This window comes from Chrysemys picta, chromosome 8 (genome assembly GCF_011386835.1).
Source record: "Chrysemys picta bellii isolate R12L10 chromosome 8, ASM1138683v2, whole genome shotgun sequence".
In the NCBI taxonomy this organism is placed as follows: Eukaryota; Metazoa; Chordata; order Testudines; family Emydidae; genus Chrysemys; species Chrysemys picta.
In genome coordinates, this window is record NC_088798.1 from 1,616,419 (window position 1) to 1,637,452 (window position 21,034).

Genomic DNA, 21,034 nt, shown 5'->3' on the forward strand with positions numbered 1-21,034 from the left:
GTGACCTCGGAGGGGCGGGCGCCGGACCCAGTGCCTCCGCCCACATTGGGTTTAGGGGAAGTTCGGCCCTATGCGGGACAGAGTGACGCCACACCGACTCACTACAGGGGTCAACAAACATGTGGACAAGGGGGAGCCAGTGGATATAGTGTACTTAGATATTCAGAAAGCCTTTGACAAGGTCCCTCACCAAAGGCGCTTAAGCAAAGTAAGCTGTCATGGGATAAGCGGGAAGGTGCTCTCATGGATCGGTAACTGTTTCCTATCTTTTAACCAAAGAGTAGGAATAAATTGTCAGTTTTCAGAATGGAGAGAGGTAAATAGTGGTGTCCCCCAGGGGTCTGTACTGGGCCCAGTCCTATTCAACATATTCATAAATGATCTTGAAAAGGGGGTAAACAGAGAGGTGGCAAAATTTGCAGATGATACAAAACTACTCAAAAGAGTTAAGTCCAAAGCAGACTGTGAAAAGCTACAAAGGGATCTCACAAAACTGGGTGACTGGGCAACAAAATGGCAGATGAAATTTAATGTTTATAAATGCAAAGTAATGCACATTGGAAAACATAATCCCAACTATACATATAAAATGATGGGGTCTAAATTAGCTGTTACCACTCAAGAAAGAGATCTTGGAGTCATTGTGGATTGTTCTCTGAAAACATCCACTCAATATGCAGCGGCAGTCAAAAAAGCGAACAGAATGTTGGGAATCATTAAGAAAGGGATAGATAAGAGACAGAAAATATCATATTTCCTCTATATAAATCCATGGTACGCCCACATCTTGAATACTGCATGCAGATGTGGTCGCCCCATCTCAAAAAAGATATATTGTACTTGGAAAAGGTTCAGAAAAGAGCAACAAAAACGATTAGGGGTATGGAACAGCTTCCGTATGAGGAGAGATTAATAAGATTGGGACTTTTCAGTTTGGAAAAGAGACGACTAAGGGGCGATATGATCGAGGTCTATGCAATCATTACTGGTGTGGAGAAAGTAAATAAGGAAGTATTATTTACTCCTTCTCATAACACATGAACTAGGGGTCACCAAATGAAATTAATAGGCCGCATGTTTAAACAAACAAAAGGAAGTATTTCTTCACAGAACCTACAGTCAACCTGTGGAATTCTTGCCAGAGGGTGTTGTGAAGGCCAACACTATAACAGGGTTCAAAAAAGGACTAGATAAGTTCATGGAGGATAGGTCCCTCAATGGCTATTAGCCAGGATGGGCAGGGATGGTGTCCCTAGCCTCTGTTTGCAAGAAGCTGGGAATGGGTGACTGGATGGATCACTCAATGATTACCTACCTGCTCTGTTCATTCCCTCTGGGGCACCTGGCATTGGCCACTGTCAGAAGACAGGATACTGGGCTAGGTGGACCTATGGTCTGACCCAGTATGTCCGGTCTTATGTTCTTATCACAGCATGGCCCAAACCAGTGTTTTTCCTTGGGGAAACTGTCATAAATATGGGAGAAATAATCATTTTGCAAAATGCTGCAGATCTCAATTGCAGAAAAGTTTAAGTGCATTCAGTTGAAGACAACCTCAATGAGTAGTTTTACATAGACATGCTGAGATCAAGCAAACCTGATGAGAGAGACTGGATTCTGCCTGTAAAAGTGAATGAAACAATTATTCCACTCAAACTGCACACAGGAGCTCAAGTTAATATTCTGTCTGGAAAGATTATGAAAAACTGAAAATAAGACCAAAACTGAGACCAACAAAAATAAAGTAACTGGTTATTCTGGAACAAATATACCAGTGAAAGGGAGGTGCATTGCTAGCATCAACTATAAAAACATCATGTACAGATGCCTGTTCATTGTAGTGCCAAAGGAGCGGACACCAATTTTAGGCCTGGTCACCTGCGAAAAAGCTCTCACTACAAGATCATACTGAACCTGGCTATGAGACGCTCATTCGGGAATATAATGATCCTTTTCATAGTTTGGGTTGCTTGCAGGGTGAACGTACAATCCAGATAACCAGGCATCTCCATGCAGTCATCCATCCATGGAGAAAGGCGTCATTTTCACTTTGTGATAAACTCAAGGTTGAGCTGGCAAGGATAGACGCACCCCAAGTAATGCAAGAAATTGAGAAGCCAATGGAATGGAGAAAAATAACAGCCAACTGTTGCATATGCTTAGATCCGAGATACCGCAACAAGGCTGTGAAAAGAGAACATTTCGAACTGCCAGCCAGAGGAGAAATGATGGCTCAATTTGCAAATGCTCAGTATTTCCGTAAATTGGTTGCATCCTCAGGATTTTGGCAGCTAAAATTAACCAAAGAAAGCTCAAAACTGTGCACATTTTATCCCCCGTTTGGAAGATACAGATTCATACGCCTACCCTTCGGCATAGCTTCACTGGAGTTATACCACAAAACCATACATACGATCTATGGATATATTAATGGTGCCAACACCTCAATGGAGGACGACGTCATCCGGGGCTCAACTAAAGAGGAGCATGATTGTAGACTTCAGGAAGTCTTGGATGCAAGTAGAGTTGCAAACTTGAAACTAAATAGAGAGAAATGTATCCTAGGGGGCTACAGAACTGACTTTTGTTGGAGATTTTATTTCCAACCAAGGTGTAAAACCTAGTAAAATGAAGGTTTCAGCCATTGAAATGATACCATGTCCCCAGTCAAAGAAAGATTCCAGCAGTTCCTGGGAATGGCTAATTATCTTGGAAAATTCGTACCAAGTCCATCTACAATAGCGGTGGCTTTGAGGAGACTGCTAGAACATACTGGGCTGCAGAACAGGAGGGATCATGGGAAGGGTTGAAACAACTGTTGCAAGGGCCAGTGTTGAAGTTCTATGCGCCAGGCGAGCCTATTAAAATTTCAGCAGATGCTTCACTGTCTGGGTTAGGTGCAGTGATTTTACAGAAACACAGTGATTGTTGGCAACCAATCGCATAAGCCACAAAATCACTGACTGAGGCAGAAACCAGATATGCCCCAATTGAGAACAAGCTTTTGGGAATATTGTTTGCCTGTGAGAGAGTCAATCAGTATATTTATGGCCAGACAGTGGGTGTTGAAATGGACCACAAGCACCAATAGCATTATTTAGCAAACCGCTAAATGACTTCACCTTAAGGATTCAAAGAATGATGATAAAGCTGCAAAAGTATGATTTGGTTGTGACCTACATGCCCAGTAAATTCATGTTTACTGTGGATGCACTTTCCAGAGAGGTGACTCCCACTGTGAACCCAGAAAAGACCTTAGAGACAGAGATGCAAGCTTATGTAGATTTGATTGTAAAGTCAATTCCCATCGCTAACAAGAAACTGTACCAAGTAAGACGGGAAACAGAGGAAGTTGAAGCACGGGGGACCCTTAAAGAAGTGACAATTGAAGGGTGGCCTGAAGAAATAAGCAGTTTCTGGGCAAGTATAAGAGACTAGTGGAACTACAGACATGAACTTACTCTGATAGACGGGTGATTTTCAAGGGCAGCAAGGTTGTAATGCCAATGAGCCTCCAGAAAGAAATGCTACAGAAGACCCATGAGGGTCATTTCGGAACTGAGAAGTGCGAACGAGCAGGAGAGGTGATTGTGACTTTCCCGGGGTACAATCTGGACGGATGAACAGCTGTGTCCCCTCAATTCTTCAACCTGGGTGCCTTTTACACCGGCTTTGCTGTGAGCGCAACCGCTCCTGGCAGGGCCGTCCTTAGAATTTATGGGGCCAGGCGCAAGTTACCTGAGGGGGATATTGAGGGACGGGGGAGGGGAAGGTGGGGGCTCCACTGAAGGCGGTCCCCAGCCAGCGCCGCTGACCATGGACCCCTGCCCAGACCTGCCCTTCCCTCCGCTGCTCGCCCGGCGTGGTTTCTGCCAGGGCTCCCAGGCGAGCTCGGGGCTTCTTCCACCCTGCGGCTTGGGCTGTCTGCGTGGGTGCCCATTTTTCTGGGGATCCCATATTGGCCGGGGGGGGGGCTCTGGGCACATGCCTTGTTGGCCTGTGTGTTAATCTGCATGGGGAGGTGATGGAAGCTCTTGCCAGGGCCTTCCGCGTCCCCGTCCCCCCCAGCTTTGAGAGGAGATTCTGCTCTCCAGCGCGCATGGCTCCCTCCCGGCACCCACATCCCCACTCCAGCTCCTACCTTCTTGATCTTCCAGGGGGCGGAGAGAAGCCCTCCGGCCAGCGGGCAGGCTGAAGGGGGTGAGCAGTGGGCGAGGGGGAGGAGCCCGGGGACTTCTTCCACTTCCCCCCCCCCTTTTTTTTTTAAATTTCCCACCCGCACTGCTGATTGGTTGTCCTGATTCACTCTGCACATGTGCAACAAGGAAGACGCCGGGTGCAAACGGCACACAACCCCGGCCAGCCTCCGAACGGGTAGGGACAGCGGAGTCAGAGCACAGCACAAGTGGAACAGGCTGGGGCCCCAAATTTCTGGGTGCCCTACACAGCCGCGTATGCTGCGTATGCCTAAGGACGGCCCTGGCTCATGGCCTGCTCTTACTCACAGCCTCCAGCATTCTCTCCCAGCTATAATGTCTGAGTGCTATAGCCAGCCACCTTGAATTGCACTGCAGAGCAACACCAGCAAACTCCCAGTCCCAGATTTCCCCCAGAAATGTGCGTCTTTTGCTGCCCAGCTCCCTCCTGCACAAACCAAACTCACATAAAGTCTGTCATTTCATTAACAGCAAATGATATGCACAAATCTTGTTATCCCAAATGGAGTTTCCCAAACACTTCAATCCAAACAAACACTGGTTTAGATAAAGCAATAAAACAAGTTTATTAACAACAGAAAGATGGATTTCAAGTGATTACAAGTCATGAGGCATAAAAGTCAGAATTGGCTACAAGAAAATAAAAAAAGGCAATTAATATCTAACTTAATAAGCTAAATGAATTCAAAGCAAAGGTTTCTGTCAGCACATGGTCTAGCAGTCTTACTGGCTGGAATCCTTTCTTCCAGGACACTCCCCCAATTCAGTGTTAATTTCCTTGTCCTTCCAGTGTTGTTGATGGCATGAGCGGAGAGAAAGGGAAGAGAATTTTGGAGCGTCTGTTCTCCTTTCTTACAGCTCTCTTTTTCTTTGAAAATCATCTCCAGCTGGGTTTCAGAAGACAGCAGGTCTTTGAGGAAGGAAACTCTAACTGTTTCTTTGCCAAAATGTAGATTTCTCGCTCACGCCCTTTTTCTGCCAAAGAGTAGCTGCTTAACCAAGTGATGGTCCATTTGATTTTGTTGACACCTGGCTGAGGTGTCTGTTTGCTTTTTGTCTTCAAGGAACTGGTTTGCGCCTGCTTTTTTAAACTTGGGACATGTCTCGGTAATGTTATATAGCACACTCTTATAACTTTACATACAATGTTGCCACACATATTTTAAAACTAGGACAATAATTGGCAAATTATGAGTTTTCAAATGAGCCATTATAGTTTTGTAAACAGGGTGAACATAGGGGGACAGACTCACAGTGGTGTACTGCCCATGGGTCAAACTCTGTGATTGGAAACTGCTTTCGTGCTTGAAATACAAGCCATTCCAACAGGCAGAGCTGCTGAGACCTCGCCCAGTCCCCAAAGCCTTATGAGAAGGTGGGCGCTGATTTTCTTATCTGGCAGTCAAAGGATTATTTAATAGTCACAGATTATTGTTTTCTGTATCCAGAAATGTGCACACCGCACGGTACTAGCAGTAAGTAAGCGTGCTTGTAACCTCTCCTCTCTCGGTAGCTGACATGCTGGGTTTATGGAAATGTACTAGAGTTGAGAAGGTAACGTATGTGTTATCAGATAGTTGTTAGCTGTTTCTGTATATGTATATAAGAGCTAATTGGATTTTTTAGGAGGGAAGATGTGGAGAGATGTTTGTACAAGAATATAATTTAGAGAGACTCCCTCATAAGGGAGAGTATCATGAACACCAGGAATTTTGAGCCATGCCCTGGAAGCAAGGGGTGAGAACACAATGTAGCTGTGCACAGCAGTTCACCACAGACGTTCTCTAGTTGGTTTTTAAAAGGTTCCTTTCTTATTCCCTGGCGTTTTGTTTAATGAACCCCAAGCTCATTGCAATAACTCTGCTAGATACCAAAAATCATGGACTGAACAGCGACACTGGGTTTATGGCCGATTACAACAATCTGTCATTCACTTAACCCCTCCCTTTCTTTCCCCTCTATGATAGGAGGGGTGTTAACAGGCCCCTTCACCTTGAATGGTCTCTTGAAATATGTGTTAACGCTTATGCTAACAAATCCCAGAATGATGTTTCCGAGGAGCTGACTGAGGAGATATCTGAGCCATTAGCAATTGACTTTGAAAAGTCACGGAAGACAGGAGACATTCCAGAGGTCTGGAAAAGGGCAAATCTAGTGTCAATCTATAAAAAGGGAAATAAGGACAACCCAGGGAATTACAGGCCAGTCAGCTTAACTTCTGTACCCGGAAAGATAATGGAACAAATGATTAAGCAATCATTTTGCAAACATCTAGAAGATAATAAGGTGATAGATAACAGTCAGCATGGATTTGTCAAGAATAAATCACATCAAACCAACCTGATAGCTTTCTTTGACAGGGTAACAACCCTTGTGGATGGGGGGAAATAGTAGATGTGGTATATCTTGACATTAGCAAGGGTTTTGATACTGTTTCACATGATCAATGGGAGCTGCGGAGCCGGCACTGGGGACGGTGGCAGCACGCAGAGCTTCTCTGGTCGCTCCTCCGGCTAGGGGCCGCAGGGACATGCCGGTGAGCTGGTGGTCACAGCCCCAGCCCCACGGTGGGGAGCCAAGGCTTGGGGCATCTGGCCTGTGGCACGGAGACTTGCCGCGGGCCGGATGAAAAGAAGCAATGGGCCAAATCCCCACCTGCGCTGCAAGGAGAACTTTGCAGTTCTGTAGGCTCTTCCATCCAAAGCTCTCAGTTCACTTTTACCAAGGCCACAATCTGAATTAAAGCTTAGAACACTCCTATCATGTGGACATAGAATGTGTACAGTACACAAACAGCTTCATCTGCCTTTGAAGTGCAGCCCCCTTTGAGGTGGAACATTGGTCCATAACATGGTTGTCACGGCATCTGGGCATTTTACACTGTTTCATTTGGATAACAGTCTGCATCCTCATTCCTGTCCCAACCAGCTGTGTAATGTTGCTTATTGCTATATAATTATTATTATAAAGCTAGGGGCAGTTTTTTTTCCAGATCTGAACTTCCCCAAAGTTTGTGTGTATTTGCAAAGGGGAATTTGATGCAGGACCTTTTACATAGCAATGTTTGTACTTGTCTGAGTTTAGGGCTTCTCCCAATTGTTCTAATAAATTTCCTTTTTTATGTAAATTACCTTGGAATTCAGGTGTGTTGGGGATAATCCTCAGAGACAAGGCAAACAAAATGTTTGACCTGTGGTGTGAGGTGGAAATGGTGGGACCAAGGCACCTGAGCTGTGGTGCCTTGGTCAAAGACAATAGCACAAAATGCTGATTAAAGACATTGGGGAGCACAAGGAACACCGGGGGAGCTGAAGGAATGATGGGACTTGGTAATACACCTCATGCCCTACATCACCTCTTGCTGGGTGGGGCTGGTACTGCAGAAAGTAGAAGCTCCTTCCAGGTATTTCTAAAGCTGTCCATACTGTACTTAATGCTGGGCGAGGTAGGCAGTGGAGTAGTTGTGAGCTCGTCACAGTGCTCCTGTCATGTTCCCTGCAGCATCGTCTTCTCCGGAAGACTGAGCCTGCAGAAAATGAGCTTCCCCACAGGCACTGTCCCTGTGCCATTCTTTACCATTACCTCCTGCCAGTAGGAGCAGCGACTGTTTATGATGGATTGGTCTAAATAGCTGAGAATGGGTTTGAGAGTCTTTGTTTAATATCTTTAATGGCCATGAAAAACAGGTCACGGACTGTGAAATCTGGTGTTGTGTGTGCTTTTCCTCTCTACTATACAGATTTCACAGGGGAGACCAGTGTTTCTCAAATTGGAGGTCCTGACCCAAAAGGGAGTTGCGGGGGGGGGGGGAGGTTACAAAGTTATTTTAGGGGCTCGTGGTATGGCCACCCACCTTTACTTCTGCAATGCCTTCAGAGCTGCCCAGTGCCCTGCCAGCAGCAGTGTAGAAATAAGGGTGGCAGTGCCACATACTCCCCCCCCCCAATAATCGTGCAGCCCTCCCCCACAACTCCTTTTTGGGTCAGGTCACCTACAACTACAACACCGTGACATTTCAGAGTCAAATAGAAATTTATGATTTTTAAAATCTTATGACCATGAAATTGACCAAAATGGACTGTGACATTGGTAGGGCCCCATTTATAATCAGGGGCCTGTATTTGTTGGAGCTGTTCTATGTGTGTTATTCTTCACCCAAATGTGGATGCCTTCTCATACCGTCTGTTTTCCCAATGGTCTGTTAAGAAGTAGACACCACACTTGAAGAAAGCAGTAAATAAAGATGTTAATCCATTTTATACATGAGTCAAAGGCCCCGCTTCCTTATCTGTCAGGGTACAGCTGTCACTGGATTTAGGAAGTGTTCCACTCCGCAGTCAATTACTCTTTCCCACTGCTAGGGTATGAAAGACTCGGGCAGTCTGTACTTTTTGCTGCCAGAGTGAGGGAAACGTGTAACTGACTGCAGAGGTCAGTTTGAGGGATAGGCAGGCCGAATTTCACTGTTCTTCAGTTCACTGTATCTTGGGCTTAGATTCAGCTTGGTGGTTTGGGGGGAATAACAAGAGTTCACAGTGATAAAAGTAGTGGAATTGTGGAGGGAGTAGCCAGGGTCCAGAGCAAATGTTCCATGTACTTGAAATGGTTCTAGATGCACCTGGTCCTGCCCTCCGGCATTGGAGGAGGAGTTGTGTACTTACTGGACACATGCTGCATATATGTATTGGAAGGTCCATGTTTCTGTGCCATGTTTCTGTGGCTCGAACCTATGAGGAGTGTGACTGATGCTCCCTAGGGGTATCCAGGGTTGTGAGGCACCTCACCACTACCTGCCCTTAGTGTGAGGCAGCTTTGTCTGGGTCTGCTGTGGGTCAGCTCCCCCAAACCACCAGCCTCTTGCAGCACAAGCTCTGCCTGCCAGGCCTCTGCAGGCCTCGCGCTCTCTGTACAGGTAACAATAGGCACACCCCAGCCCCCGAGTTCGCAGAGCGTTCCCTGCAGTGTCCAGCCCCTTCTCCACTGAGCACTGACAGAATTACCAGCCCTGCTGTTCCCAAAGGAGAGAACACACCAGCTTGTCTGGGTTAGCTCAGGACCACCACCTTGCTTAACCACAGCACTTCGATACATTTATAGTGAAAACAAGAATAAGTTTATCATCAAAGATTCAAGTAATAGTGAGTAAGAATGTAGGAAACAAGTGGTTAAATATAAAACAAAATCACAATACTTTCTAGAGAATAAACCGAACTAGCACGTTCACCTCCTGAAGCTTTGTCTCACCCAAAATTCTCTTCAGCATTTTCATCCAAGTCTGGTTGAGATCCCTTTTCCAGAAAGCAAAACCACTTGTTTTTCTTTCTTCCTTGGTGAAGGGTGCCTGGGTGTCTTCCCTGCTCCCTGCATACAGTCAGGCAAACCTTTAAAGTGCATCTCCAGTTACGGTTCTTCCTCCCCCACTGTTTCTCTCTTTGACCGTGTTGACACTTCGGGCTTGTCTGGCAGCAGAGCTGCAGCACTTCAGTGTGGAGAGTTCCTGCGCCAAGGGGACTCTCCTGTCTGCATAGTGAATTCACCTCCCCATGAGGTGGTAGCTGGGCTGAGGAAAGAATTCTTCCATTGACCCAGCACTGTCTATACTGGAGGTTAGGTTGGCTTAACTGCGTCCCTGCAAGGTGTGGATTTTTCACTATGACGATGGAACTTTTCACTGTAGACCAGTCCTTAGTTCCTGCCTATCAAGTCCTCACACTCAATTTACATATTAACAGGTCGCTGAATAAACATTCTTGTCTGGCAGAAAACCTGTTTTTCACCTTCGCTGGTGACCAGTACCTACCGACTTCAGGAACATAACTTCCGTATATATACATTTCTCCTTGTTTCAGAGTAACAGCCGTGTTAGTCTGTATCCGCAATATATGCATCCGAAGAAGTGGGCTGTAGTCCACGAAAGCTTATGCTCTAATAAATTTGTTAGTCTCTAAGGTGCCACAAGTACTCCTGTTCTTCTTATTTCTCCTTGTATAGTTTGTGTACATACATGTCGCAATGATTTTGATGACCGGAGTGGCACAGGTTATTCAAGACCTCACCTGACACCCTTTGGTAAACTAGAATGGACACCCCAGACCTGGGGAATCATCATTGAATGGGTCTGATTCCCGTGGGGTCCCACAGGGATCAGGTTTTGGCCTTATGCTGTTTAGCATCTTTATCAATGGCCTGGAAGAAAACATAAAATCATCACTGATAAAGTTTGCAGATAACACAATACTTGGGGGAGTGGTTAATAATGAAGAGGACAGGTCACTGATTCAGAGTAATCTAGATTGTTTGGCAAACTGGCCACAAGTAAACAGTATGTGTTTTGATCTGGCTAAATGCAAATATATACCTCTAGGAACAAAGAACTAGTATAATCCTGGGCTGCAAAAACAGGAATCTGGAGTAGGAGCAGAGAGGTTATTTTACCTTTGGATTTGACACTGGTGCGACCGCTGCTGGAATCCTGTGTCCAGTTCTGGTGCCCACAGTTCAAGAACGATGTTGATAAATTGGAGAAGGTTCCAAGAAGAGCCATGAGAATGATTAAAGGAGTCTAGAAATAGACTTTGTTCAGTTTAACAAAGAGATGGTTAAGGGGTAATTTGATCACAGTCTATATTTAACTGGGGAACAAATATTTAATAAGGGGCTCTCCAGTCTAGCAGAGAAAGGTCTAACGTGATCCAATGGCTAGAAGTTGAAGCTAGACTAATTCAGACTGGAAGTAAGGTGTCAGTTTTTAACAGTGAGAATAATTAACCACTGGAACAATTTGCCAAGGGTCTTGGAGGATTCTTCATCACTGGGTTTTTAAATCGAGATGGGATGTTTATCTAGAAGACGTGTTCTAGGAGTTATTGTGGGGCAGGTCTCTGGCCTGTGCTATGAGGAGGTCAGACTAGATGATCGCAATGGTCCCTTCTGGCCTTGGAATCTATGAATCTAGAAACTGTGACCCACGAGAGGCCTGTAACCCTCTGTGTCCCCTTGCCGTTCGGGATTAAGAGGTTCCTGGGCCACTGGGACAAACAGGCAACCTCATCCAGCAAGTCTTGTTACTGCATTGTGGCTGCTAATGGGTTAAAAGCCCTCTAGTTCTTCCCATGTTTAAATTCGGCTTTCCTCTGATGTAAAGATCCGGAATACTACCAGGTAATCATGGCCTAGATCCTCCAGACATGGTTATTTCTTTAGCCATTTTATTTTACACCTACAATGTTCTAGCTGGGTGTGTATTCCTCAAGGTAAACAATCTGTCAGAGAAGCTGAGGATGAGGCAACCTGAGCATTGTAGAGCTGTGTCTGCCAAGAGCTAGGAGAATCGGCCTTTCACAGGTGTGAGATTTGGTGAATGCAAAAAGGGTTGGCTAGAGAACGTGATTCAAATGGAGAGAAACTATCCACAGTCATTATCAGTCATTTTGTCAGTCACCTTCTCCCTGTTCTTGTTATGATCATGAATGTTCTCTCTGTCTGTTTTCTTCTCCTGAATGTTAATTCCAGTCGTTTCCCAGTGGGAGAACACTGGAAAAGGAGTAGAACAGTTCTCTCATAATTGGCCCCATCCCAATGTCCTAGGCTCCTCCCTCCTTTTTTATGTTTTCCACTTTCTGCAGCTGTGGGATGTTTCTGGAGGCTAGTGGCTCCCGGGTAGCTCTGAAAAGGCCAGTTTGGCACGGAATGAGACGTGATCATAAGGGCAGCTTCCAAAGCCAAGTGGCTGTGTCCATCCCACTGGTCTCTCAAGTTTGCTGAGTAAACACTCTAGGAAGACCAATTAATGGGGAAGACACAATTACCCTGTTTATTTATGGTTTGTTTGTTTTTATTCTGCACCATGCGTGTGCATGGCAGTTTACAGAGCAAGATAGTCCCTTCTAAGCTTACAGCCTAATTCAAGTATGACCCAGCAAGGGATGACAGTAACTCTAGGGTAGAAGTGGGACATGGGAAAATATGATTCACGCACAGGGGGAGTATGCGGCATATGGCATCAGTTAGAGATATTCTTGGATGTTTGGCTAATGATTTTTGATCAGCTGTGACCAGTACTAATGCTGTGTCCAAGGGGAGAATGAGAACAGCTGTCCCTGGTGGATTTTCTGAGGATGACAGGGGCATGGCATCTGTGTTATCTAACCACCTGTGCTTGTTTTGCTGTCTCCATTCCCTAGAGTGCATCTGATGGATTTTGGAAGTCAGTGGCTACCCGTGTCCCAAGAGAACCTCATGAGATCCGCATCCTGAATCCGTACTTCATCCAGGAGGCAGCTTTCAGCTTCATTGGCCTGCCTTTCAACAACGGCCTGATGGGCAGAGGGGTAGGTGCAAGGTGGGGGAAAGAAATCAGAGGGGATGGAAGAAGATGACACCAGAACTTAGTCTGTTTACACATCTGCTGCTGGTTGAAAAGGAAATGTGAAGTATGAGGGTGCTGACAGCAGAACGTATCCTATTAAGTGTGTCAGTAGAGATTGATTGGCGCATTCGAACAGGGCACATAGTTTAAACTAGCAGAGTGAAAACACGTGTGTAAGGACTTAAAGAAACATGTCTATTGTATTGTATAATTTGGGAGACAATCTGTGATCATTTAATCAGACTGTATCGTAATGCTGCATGTACACAAGGGGGCTGTTTGGCATTGCCGACTTGTGTGTGTTTTACCATGCGATCTTAATGTTCCATTAATTTTTCCTCCTAGATTAATTCCTCCATCCCTGTGATCAGTTATTCCTCTTCTTCTGACTCCCTTCAGTGGGTCAGTATCTTTCTGGCAATGAGAAGGGCAGAATTTGAATGCAGTGTTTTAGGTGTAGTTAACCCAGAGTCATATTGAGATAGACTGTTGACTCCATGCTGTGTGGTGTGATGGCTTTGCATACAGCCCCAAACTGCATCCCAAATTGGGTCCCAATCTTCAGTGTTGAGATGTGAGAGGTTAATGTGCGTTGGCTTATGTCCTCATTAACAAGAGCAAGTGTGAATCTATCCAGGACCCTTTTCATCAGCTCCTATAACCTGACCTTTCCTTCAGGAATATAGCAGTTGCCAGGCCAGATCAGAGCAAGAGGCCCCCTAGCCCGATATCCTGTCTCCATAGTGGTCAATGTGAGCTGTTCTGGAGGAAGGTGCAAAACATACATATCACACACACAAAATCTACATTCAGATAACATGAGTAAGGTTGCAGGGTCAAGCTCTCAAAACTGAGGAAATGCCAGAATTAAGGCTGCCTGTGTGATCTTATTTCAGCCCCTTTGTGCATCTACATAGGACAATCATTACTTATCCAATCACATACTGTCATTTCCACACAAATCCTGCCTCATTCAGTGCACAGGATGGACGGTGCTCACAGAATGAACAGCTGTTCAATGGTTTGTTTTCTCCGTATTGTTCAATGTGTGGCCCTGTTCCTTGTTTACTGCACACTTCAAACCTTGCTCAGAAGATAGAACTACAGATTTCCCCACTGGCTTGTCTCTGGGGCTCACCACTGTAGTACCTGAATGCTTCACATAGATTAATGTATTTATTTTCACAACACTTCAGTGAGATGACTGGGTTTTATCCCCATTGTCTCCTTCGAGTGCTCTGCCTATTCCTACTCATGGGATGCTCTGACACAGCCTGAGGGGTGGAACTCTAGCTAGCAGCACTCACATGCCTCCCTCACCCCTCTCCTCCATGAACATGGGAAATCCCAAGGTGAGGGTACAAACGGGACGGACGCTCCCACAGCCTCAGTTCCTTCTAACCACGAGCAGCAGAATGGTTTTCTGTGAGGCGCCAAAGTCCCCTTGGGTCTGAGATTAGTTAGCTGGTTTAAATCTTAGTTTTGAAGTAGTTAAATTGTTGTCAGTTAGGTAATAATATAGTTACAGTAAGTTAATTACTTGGTATGGAACTGAAGAACACGCCTGGTTTCAGAAGATGTGTATTTTGTCCGGTAGTGTTCCTGGCATCAGAGACACATGCTAATGCCTCCCATGTTTAAGTGAAGGACACTCACCCTCCATGTGTTCAGTTTGCTCAGTGTTCACAATGAGGTCAAAGAAGGAAAGACAAAAGAGGCTTCAAGCAATTCTCTTACAAGAAGTACAGTTGGCAAAATCCTCCGGAACTTGGAAAGAACAAGATTCCAGGAAAGCCCACAGGCTGGCCCTCCCTGGCGGCAGACATGTCTACTAGAGAGAAAGAGAAATCTTCCTCCTCAACATCTACTGCTAAAAAAAGTCCAGTGACAAGGATCAGAAAAGGAAATCCACTGAGGTGTGGGCCTCTTGTTTACAGACAAGCTTTTGGATAAAGTTTTGACTGGAAAGACAGCTCTCAGCAGTGTCAGCCTCTTTGAAAAGAGCCAATCCATGGGAGAGAGACTTTTCTGAACAAGACATATTTAAGGAGCCAGTGCACGATATATATCCTCATGGGAAGGTGAGGAAAGATTCTTCCTCAGGTCGGATATTCTTGGATCCGGATGAGCCAGTTCTGAAGGTCAGGCTTAAGTAACTGGTGAGATGAGGGGATGCTGCGGCACCAGAGCAGGTCGTAGTCGAGGTTCGTAGATCAGATCCATCCCTGGTTCAGCCAGAGATTGAATCAGGTATCGTAAGCGAACAGGCAGAAGATGTATGCAACAGCCTCAGATGTGTGTTTCTCCAGAAAGGAGAGGATGTGTAGAAGAATTTAGAATTTCTCCTCTAGTTTCACCACCTAAAACACCCTCTGTTTTCCCAGAGAATAATTTTTCTCACGTTTCCTTGTCCAGCCAAGGGTATTGCTGTCTCCAGTTCTTTCTGAACCGAGAATGACCACAGAGAGGAGTAAGAATATTGATTGCAGACCCAGATTATGGATTGCAGACAAAGATATATACAACCAGAGCCAAATATGGTTTTCTGCCTGACTGGAAAATGCCACTTAATAGTTGGGCCTGTTTCTTTTACTGGTCACAGCTGTGGTTTCATGTCTCCATGATTGGCTTTTCTGGCAACAGTGCATGGGTGTTATCAGCCTGATTGCTGTAAGCAGGGAAGACTGTCCTCTCCCTTTTGCCTATGCTCAGTATGGGGCTTGTAAACCCCATCACACGCCCAGATCCTTTTCAGCAGGACGACCACCTAGCCAGCGATTCTCCATTTCATAGTTGGGCACTTGAACTTTCCTTTCTAAGTGAAGTACGATGAACTTGTCTTCATTGAATTTCATCTTCTTGAATTCAGACCAGTTCTCCATTTTGTCAAGGTTGTTTTGAATTCTAATCTGGTTCTCCAAAGTTCTTGCAATCTCTCCCAGCTTGGTGTCATCTGTAAATTTTATAAACATACTCTCCACTCCACTATCCAAGTCATTAATGAAAATATATTGACTAGTACTGGATCCAGGACTGACCCCTATTGGCCACTGTGGGCAGACAGGATACTGGGCTGGATGGACCTTTGGTCTGACCCAGTACGGCCATTTTTATGTTCTTAGGTTCTCACTAGATATGCCCTCTCCATTTGACAGCGAGCCATTGATAACTACTCTGTGCCTACAGTCTTTCTTCAGGCTCTGCTGACTTGAATACATCTAACTTACATAAATATTCTTTAAACTGTTTTTTCTCTGTTTTGACTTGTGTTCCTTCCCCCTGGTTGTCAGTATTACTTGTGTTGAGTATCTGGTCACCATTACCCTGTTTAGTGGAGACTCAGGCAAAACAGGCATTAAACACCTCGGCTTTCTTGATGTCATCAGTTATGAGCTTTCCTTTCCCACTTCATCTTTCTCTTGCTCCTTATGTATTAAAGAATCTCGTCTCACAACGGGTCTGCCTCCCACCTCCTTCTGGACCTTAGAACAAGTGTTACCTTTAACACTGTTTACTTGTGTTATTTTCTAATTTCAAAAAAGTGGGGGGGCCTTCATCCCAGTTTGGATTTAAGGAAATTAAACACATATAAAAAAGTTTCATTTCCACAAGCTTCTCTAACTTCTATAATCCCTTCTGGATTGGTTTGCAGCTCTGGATTTAAAAGACGCATATTTTCATATTTCAATCAGACCTTGTCAACGGAAATACCTGTGCTTTATGGTAGGAAAGGACTGTTTTCGGTGCAAGGTCCTCCGCTTTGGGTTGTCTACAGTGTCCAAGGTATTTACAAAATGCCTATCTGTAGTAGCGGCATACCTAAGAAGGCAGGGGATGTTTGTGTATCCATATGTGGACAACTTGTTAATATAAGTGTAATCCAAGGAAAACATCATAGAAATATAGGACTGGAAGGGACCTCGCTAGGTCTCTAGTCCAGTCCCCTGCGCTGAAGCAGGACTAAGTATTATCTAGACCATCCCTGACAGGGATATGTTTAACCTGTTCATAAAAACCTCCAATGACGGAGATTCTACAGCGGTCGCAACTGTGACATGGGCGGTCTGATGAAGAGGTCAGAGCAGGAGTTAGGCCAGGTCCAATACCAGGATGTCAGAGTCCAAGACAGGCCGGAGGGCAAACTGAGAGTCAGGTATCAGGAGATGAGCAGCAGGCAGTAGGAGCAAGTATATCAGAAAGAGCCCAGCTGCATGGATAACTTTCTGTGCCTGTGCATGGGTTAAATAGAGGCTGGTGGCCGATCAGATCCCATGACTGAAGACCTCTGCAGCAGGTCACTGGGTGGCAGGTTGGGACTGCCTTAGTCTGGAGAGCCCCGTGGGCCAGCGTTCGAGACCCCTGGTCCCTGACAACAACCTCCTGAGGTAGTTTGCTTAACCACCCTGACAGTTAGCTAGTTTTTCCAAATGTCTAATCTAAACCTCCCTTGCTGCAATTTAAGCCCATTGCTTCTTGTCCTATCCTCAGAGGTTAAGAACAATTTTTATTGCTCCTCCTTGTAACAAACTTTTACGTACTTGAAAACTGTTATCCTGTCCCTTCTCAGTCTTCTCTTCTCCAGACTAAACAAACCCAGTTTATTCAATCTTCCCTCATAGGTCATGATTTCTAGACCTTTAATCATTTTTTTTGTTGCTCTTCTGTGGACTTTCTCCAGTTTGTCCACATCTTTCCCAAAGTGTTGTGCCCAGAATTGCACACAATACTCCAGTTGAGGCCTTATCAGTGCCGAATAGAGTGGAAGAATTACTTCTCGTGTCTTGCTTACAACACTCCCAATACCCCATAATGTTTACTTTTTTGCAAAAGTATCACACTGTTGACTCTCACTTAGTTTGTGATCCAGTGTAACCCCCAGATCCCTTTCCGCAATACTCCTTCCTAGGCCGTCATTTCCCATTTTGTATTAGTGCCATTGATTGTTCCTTCCGAAGCATAGTACTTTGCATTTGTTCTTATTGAATTTCATCCTATTTATTTCAGACCATTTCTCCAGGTTGTCAAGATCATTTTGAATGCTAATCCTGTCCTCCAAAATGCCTGCAACCCCTTAGCACTTGGTATTGTCCTCCAAGTGTATAACTGAACTCTCTATCTCACTGTCCAAACCTTTTATGAAGATATTGAATAGAACCAGACCCAGGCCAGATCTCTATGGGACCCCACTCGTTATGCCCTTCCAGCTTGACTGAAACATTGATAACTACTCTCTGAGTATGGTTTTCCTGGCACTAACCTTATAGTAGGTTTGTCTAGGCTATATTTCCCTAGCTTGTTTATGAGAAGGTCATGTGAGACCGTATCAAATGCCTTACGAAAGTCATGATATAACACATATCTTGCTTCCCCCCTATCTACAAGGCTTGTTTTCCTGCCAGAGAAGGATGATATAATCTTGACAAATCCATGTGGACTGTTACTTATCATCTTATTATCTTCTAGGTGCTTATAAATTGATTGTTTATTTGCTCCATTATCTTTCAGGGTATGAAGTAAAGCAGACGGGTCTGCAATTCTCTGGGCTGTCCTTATTCCCCTTTTTAAAGATAGGTACTGTCGGAGAAAAACAGAGTTCTCACTCCTTCCACAGTACTATATTTGCCCTTTTCCAGTCCTCTGGGATCCTTCCCATCCTCCATGAGTTCTCAAAGATGATCACTAATGGCTAGGGCTCTACCAGATTCACAGCAGTGAAAAACGTGTCACGGATCGTGAAATCTGGTCTTTTGTGTACTTGTATCCTATACTATACAGATTTCACGGGGGAGACCAGTGCTTCTCAAATTGGGGGTCCTGATCCAAAAGAGGGTTGAGTGAGGGTGTCACAAGGTTCTTGTAGTGGGGTCACGGTATTGCCACCCTTATTTCTGTGCTGCCCTCAGAGCTGGGAGGCCGGAGAGAGGCGGCTGCTGGCCTGACACCCAGCTCTGAAGGCAGCGCCCTGCCAGCAGCACAGAAGTAAGGATGGCAATGCCATACCTTGCCACCCTTCTGTGCTGCTGCCTTCAGAATTGGGTTAAGACCCCTACAGTGACAACACTGTGAAATTTTAGATTTAAATATCTGAAATCATAAATACTATGACCGTGAAATTGACCAAAATGGACCATGAATTTGGATGGGCCCTACTAATGACTCAGAGATTTCTTCAGCCAGTTCCTTAAGTATTCTGTGATGTTTTCGTCAGACCCTGCTGACCTGAAGACATCTAACTTGTCTAATTAATTCTTAACTTGTTCTTTCCCTATTTTACCTGAGATCGTAGCTCATTTACACAGATAGTCACTAGGTTAGTCATCTGATCACTGCTAACCTGTGTGGTGAAACCTGAAACAAACAAGGCAGTTAACACTTTGGCCATTGCTTTGGGTTTTGTTGCTGTTTTTCCCGCCTCGTGAGTAACAGACCTATCCTGTCCTTGGTCATCTTCTTGCTTCTTATGTACTTGTAAAATGCTTTCTTGTTACCCCGGCTGGTTTAATCTTGTTTTGTACCTTGGCCTTTCTAATTTTGTCCCTACATGCTTATGTTGTTTTTTTTAATAGTCATCCTTTGTCATTTCAACTAGTTGTCACTTTTTATATGACTCTTTTTTGAGTTTCGGTTTGTTGAAGATCTGGTTAAGCCAGAGTGGTGTCTTACCACACTTCCTTCCTTCCTACACATTGGGATAGTTTGCTCTTGTCCTTTAATAATATCTCTTTAAAAAGCTGTGAACTTTCCTGAACTCTTTTTTTCCCCGTAGACTTGCTTCCCACAGGATCTTGCATACCAATTCTTTGAGCTTGCTAAAGTCTCCCTTCTTGAAGTCTATTGTCTTTATTCACTGTTTTCCCTCCTACCATCCCTTAGAATCATTAACTCTATCATTTCATCATCACTTAAGCCTTCTACCTTCACATTCTTGACCAGTTCCTCCCTGTTTGTCAGAATCAGATGTAGAACAGCCTCTCCCCTAGTTGCTTTCTTCACCTTCTGCAATAAAAGGTTGTCAATGACGCAGTCCAGAAATGTGTTGGGTAATCTGTGCCTTGCTGTATTATTTTCCCAAGAGCTATCTGGATAGTTGAAGTCCCCCATCATGACCACCACCATCATATTACATGTAAAGCAAATATTGTCCGTTTGCCATTCTGGGATTACAGATAATTGGGGAAAGTCATTCTTAAACTCAGCTCAGAGAATCCTCTTTATAGGGGCCATATAGTGACCATACTGTGGCAAGAGCCTTTCTCCCAGAGGGGAGATGTACAAATAAAAATCTCTCTAGCTCCGTCTCCAATATCTACCCCAACAGAGTCTCCTTTTTCTCGAGTTTCTGGGTTTACTGGCATCAACCATGACAGTGACACCATATGCTTGTCTTCAGCTGAGAGATCTTCAGCACTGGTTACCAGTACTGACAATCCAGGCTTACATAGCAGGCATCACAAATTAGTAATTCCACCACAGGTGTGAACAAATGCTGAGAATGTGATGAAGAGTACGCTTTCCGATCCCCCTCCGCCATCAGTACTACTTCACCACTGGGATAGGCGCTGTTAATTGGAGCTCAATGGCCATCAAAAGAAAAAGAGCTACGAATCATGTATTAGAGCTGAGAACAATCAGACCGGCTCTATAGTCATTTCTGCCTCAGGCAAACCCACGGTACTTCAGGTGATAACAGAAGATATGACAGCATTATATTATCTGAACAAGTGTGGGGGCCTCATTCTCCATAGTTACACCTGGAGACAGTCTTTGGAACACGTGTATAGAACACGATGTTAACCCAATAGCAATCCATGTATTGGGGGAGCAAAATACGCTTGCAGAACATCTGAGCAGGTCCACATGTCAGAGGCACGAGTGGCCTCTGATGGACAAAATATAGCACACCTCTCCAGGTTCTGGGGGAATCTAATAATAGAGCTTTTTGTATCCAGCAGCAACAGGAAGTGTCCGAAATTCTGTTCGAGATCCAGCAGAGACAGGGACTCGATATCAGATGTCTTTCTAGTACTCTGGGCTCAGGGCTTAATGTATGCATTTCCCCCATTTCCCCTCATTCAGAGAGTGATAAGGTAAGAACAGACAAAGCCAGGATAATTTTATTAGTGCTGCATGGGCCAGACAACAGTGGTACCCAGACTTACTTCACTTGTCAAGAGGATAAATAAAACCTCTGCCACAACAACACGGGATTGTTTATCACCCAGATCTTCCGTCTCTTCATCTAACAGCCTAGGGAATAGGACTCTGGGGTTGTTAGAGAGGAGTTGCTCATTAGAAGTACAAAATGTATATCGCGTTCCAGGGAAGAGTCCACACAAAGACGTTATAGTCATAAATGGCAAAGATTGTTGTTGTGGATTTCGATGTATATTTATCCGTATACAGCACCAATTACTTATATTTTGCAATATTTATTGTACCTCAAAATAAG

General features: G+C 44.8%; 1 protein-coding gene across 13 annotated transcripts in view; it reads left to right on the forward strand.

Annotated features, from left to right (window-relative positions):
- The window catches only part of ST3GAL3 (ST3 beta-galactoside alpha-2,3-sialyltransferase 3), a 367,793-nt gene that overhangs the window by 292,219 nt on the left and 54,540 nt on the right, over positions 1-21,034 (forward strand). For all 13 annotated transcript variants that reach the window (XM_065555304.1, XM_065555307.1, XM_005307127.5 and 10 more), the window contains one exon: positions 12,401-12,547. In XM_065555304.1, the coding sequence (XP_065411376.1) occupies positions 12,401-12,547 (147 nt within the window). The remainder of the gene's footprint in view (positions 1-12,400; positions 12,548-21,034) is intronic.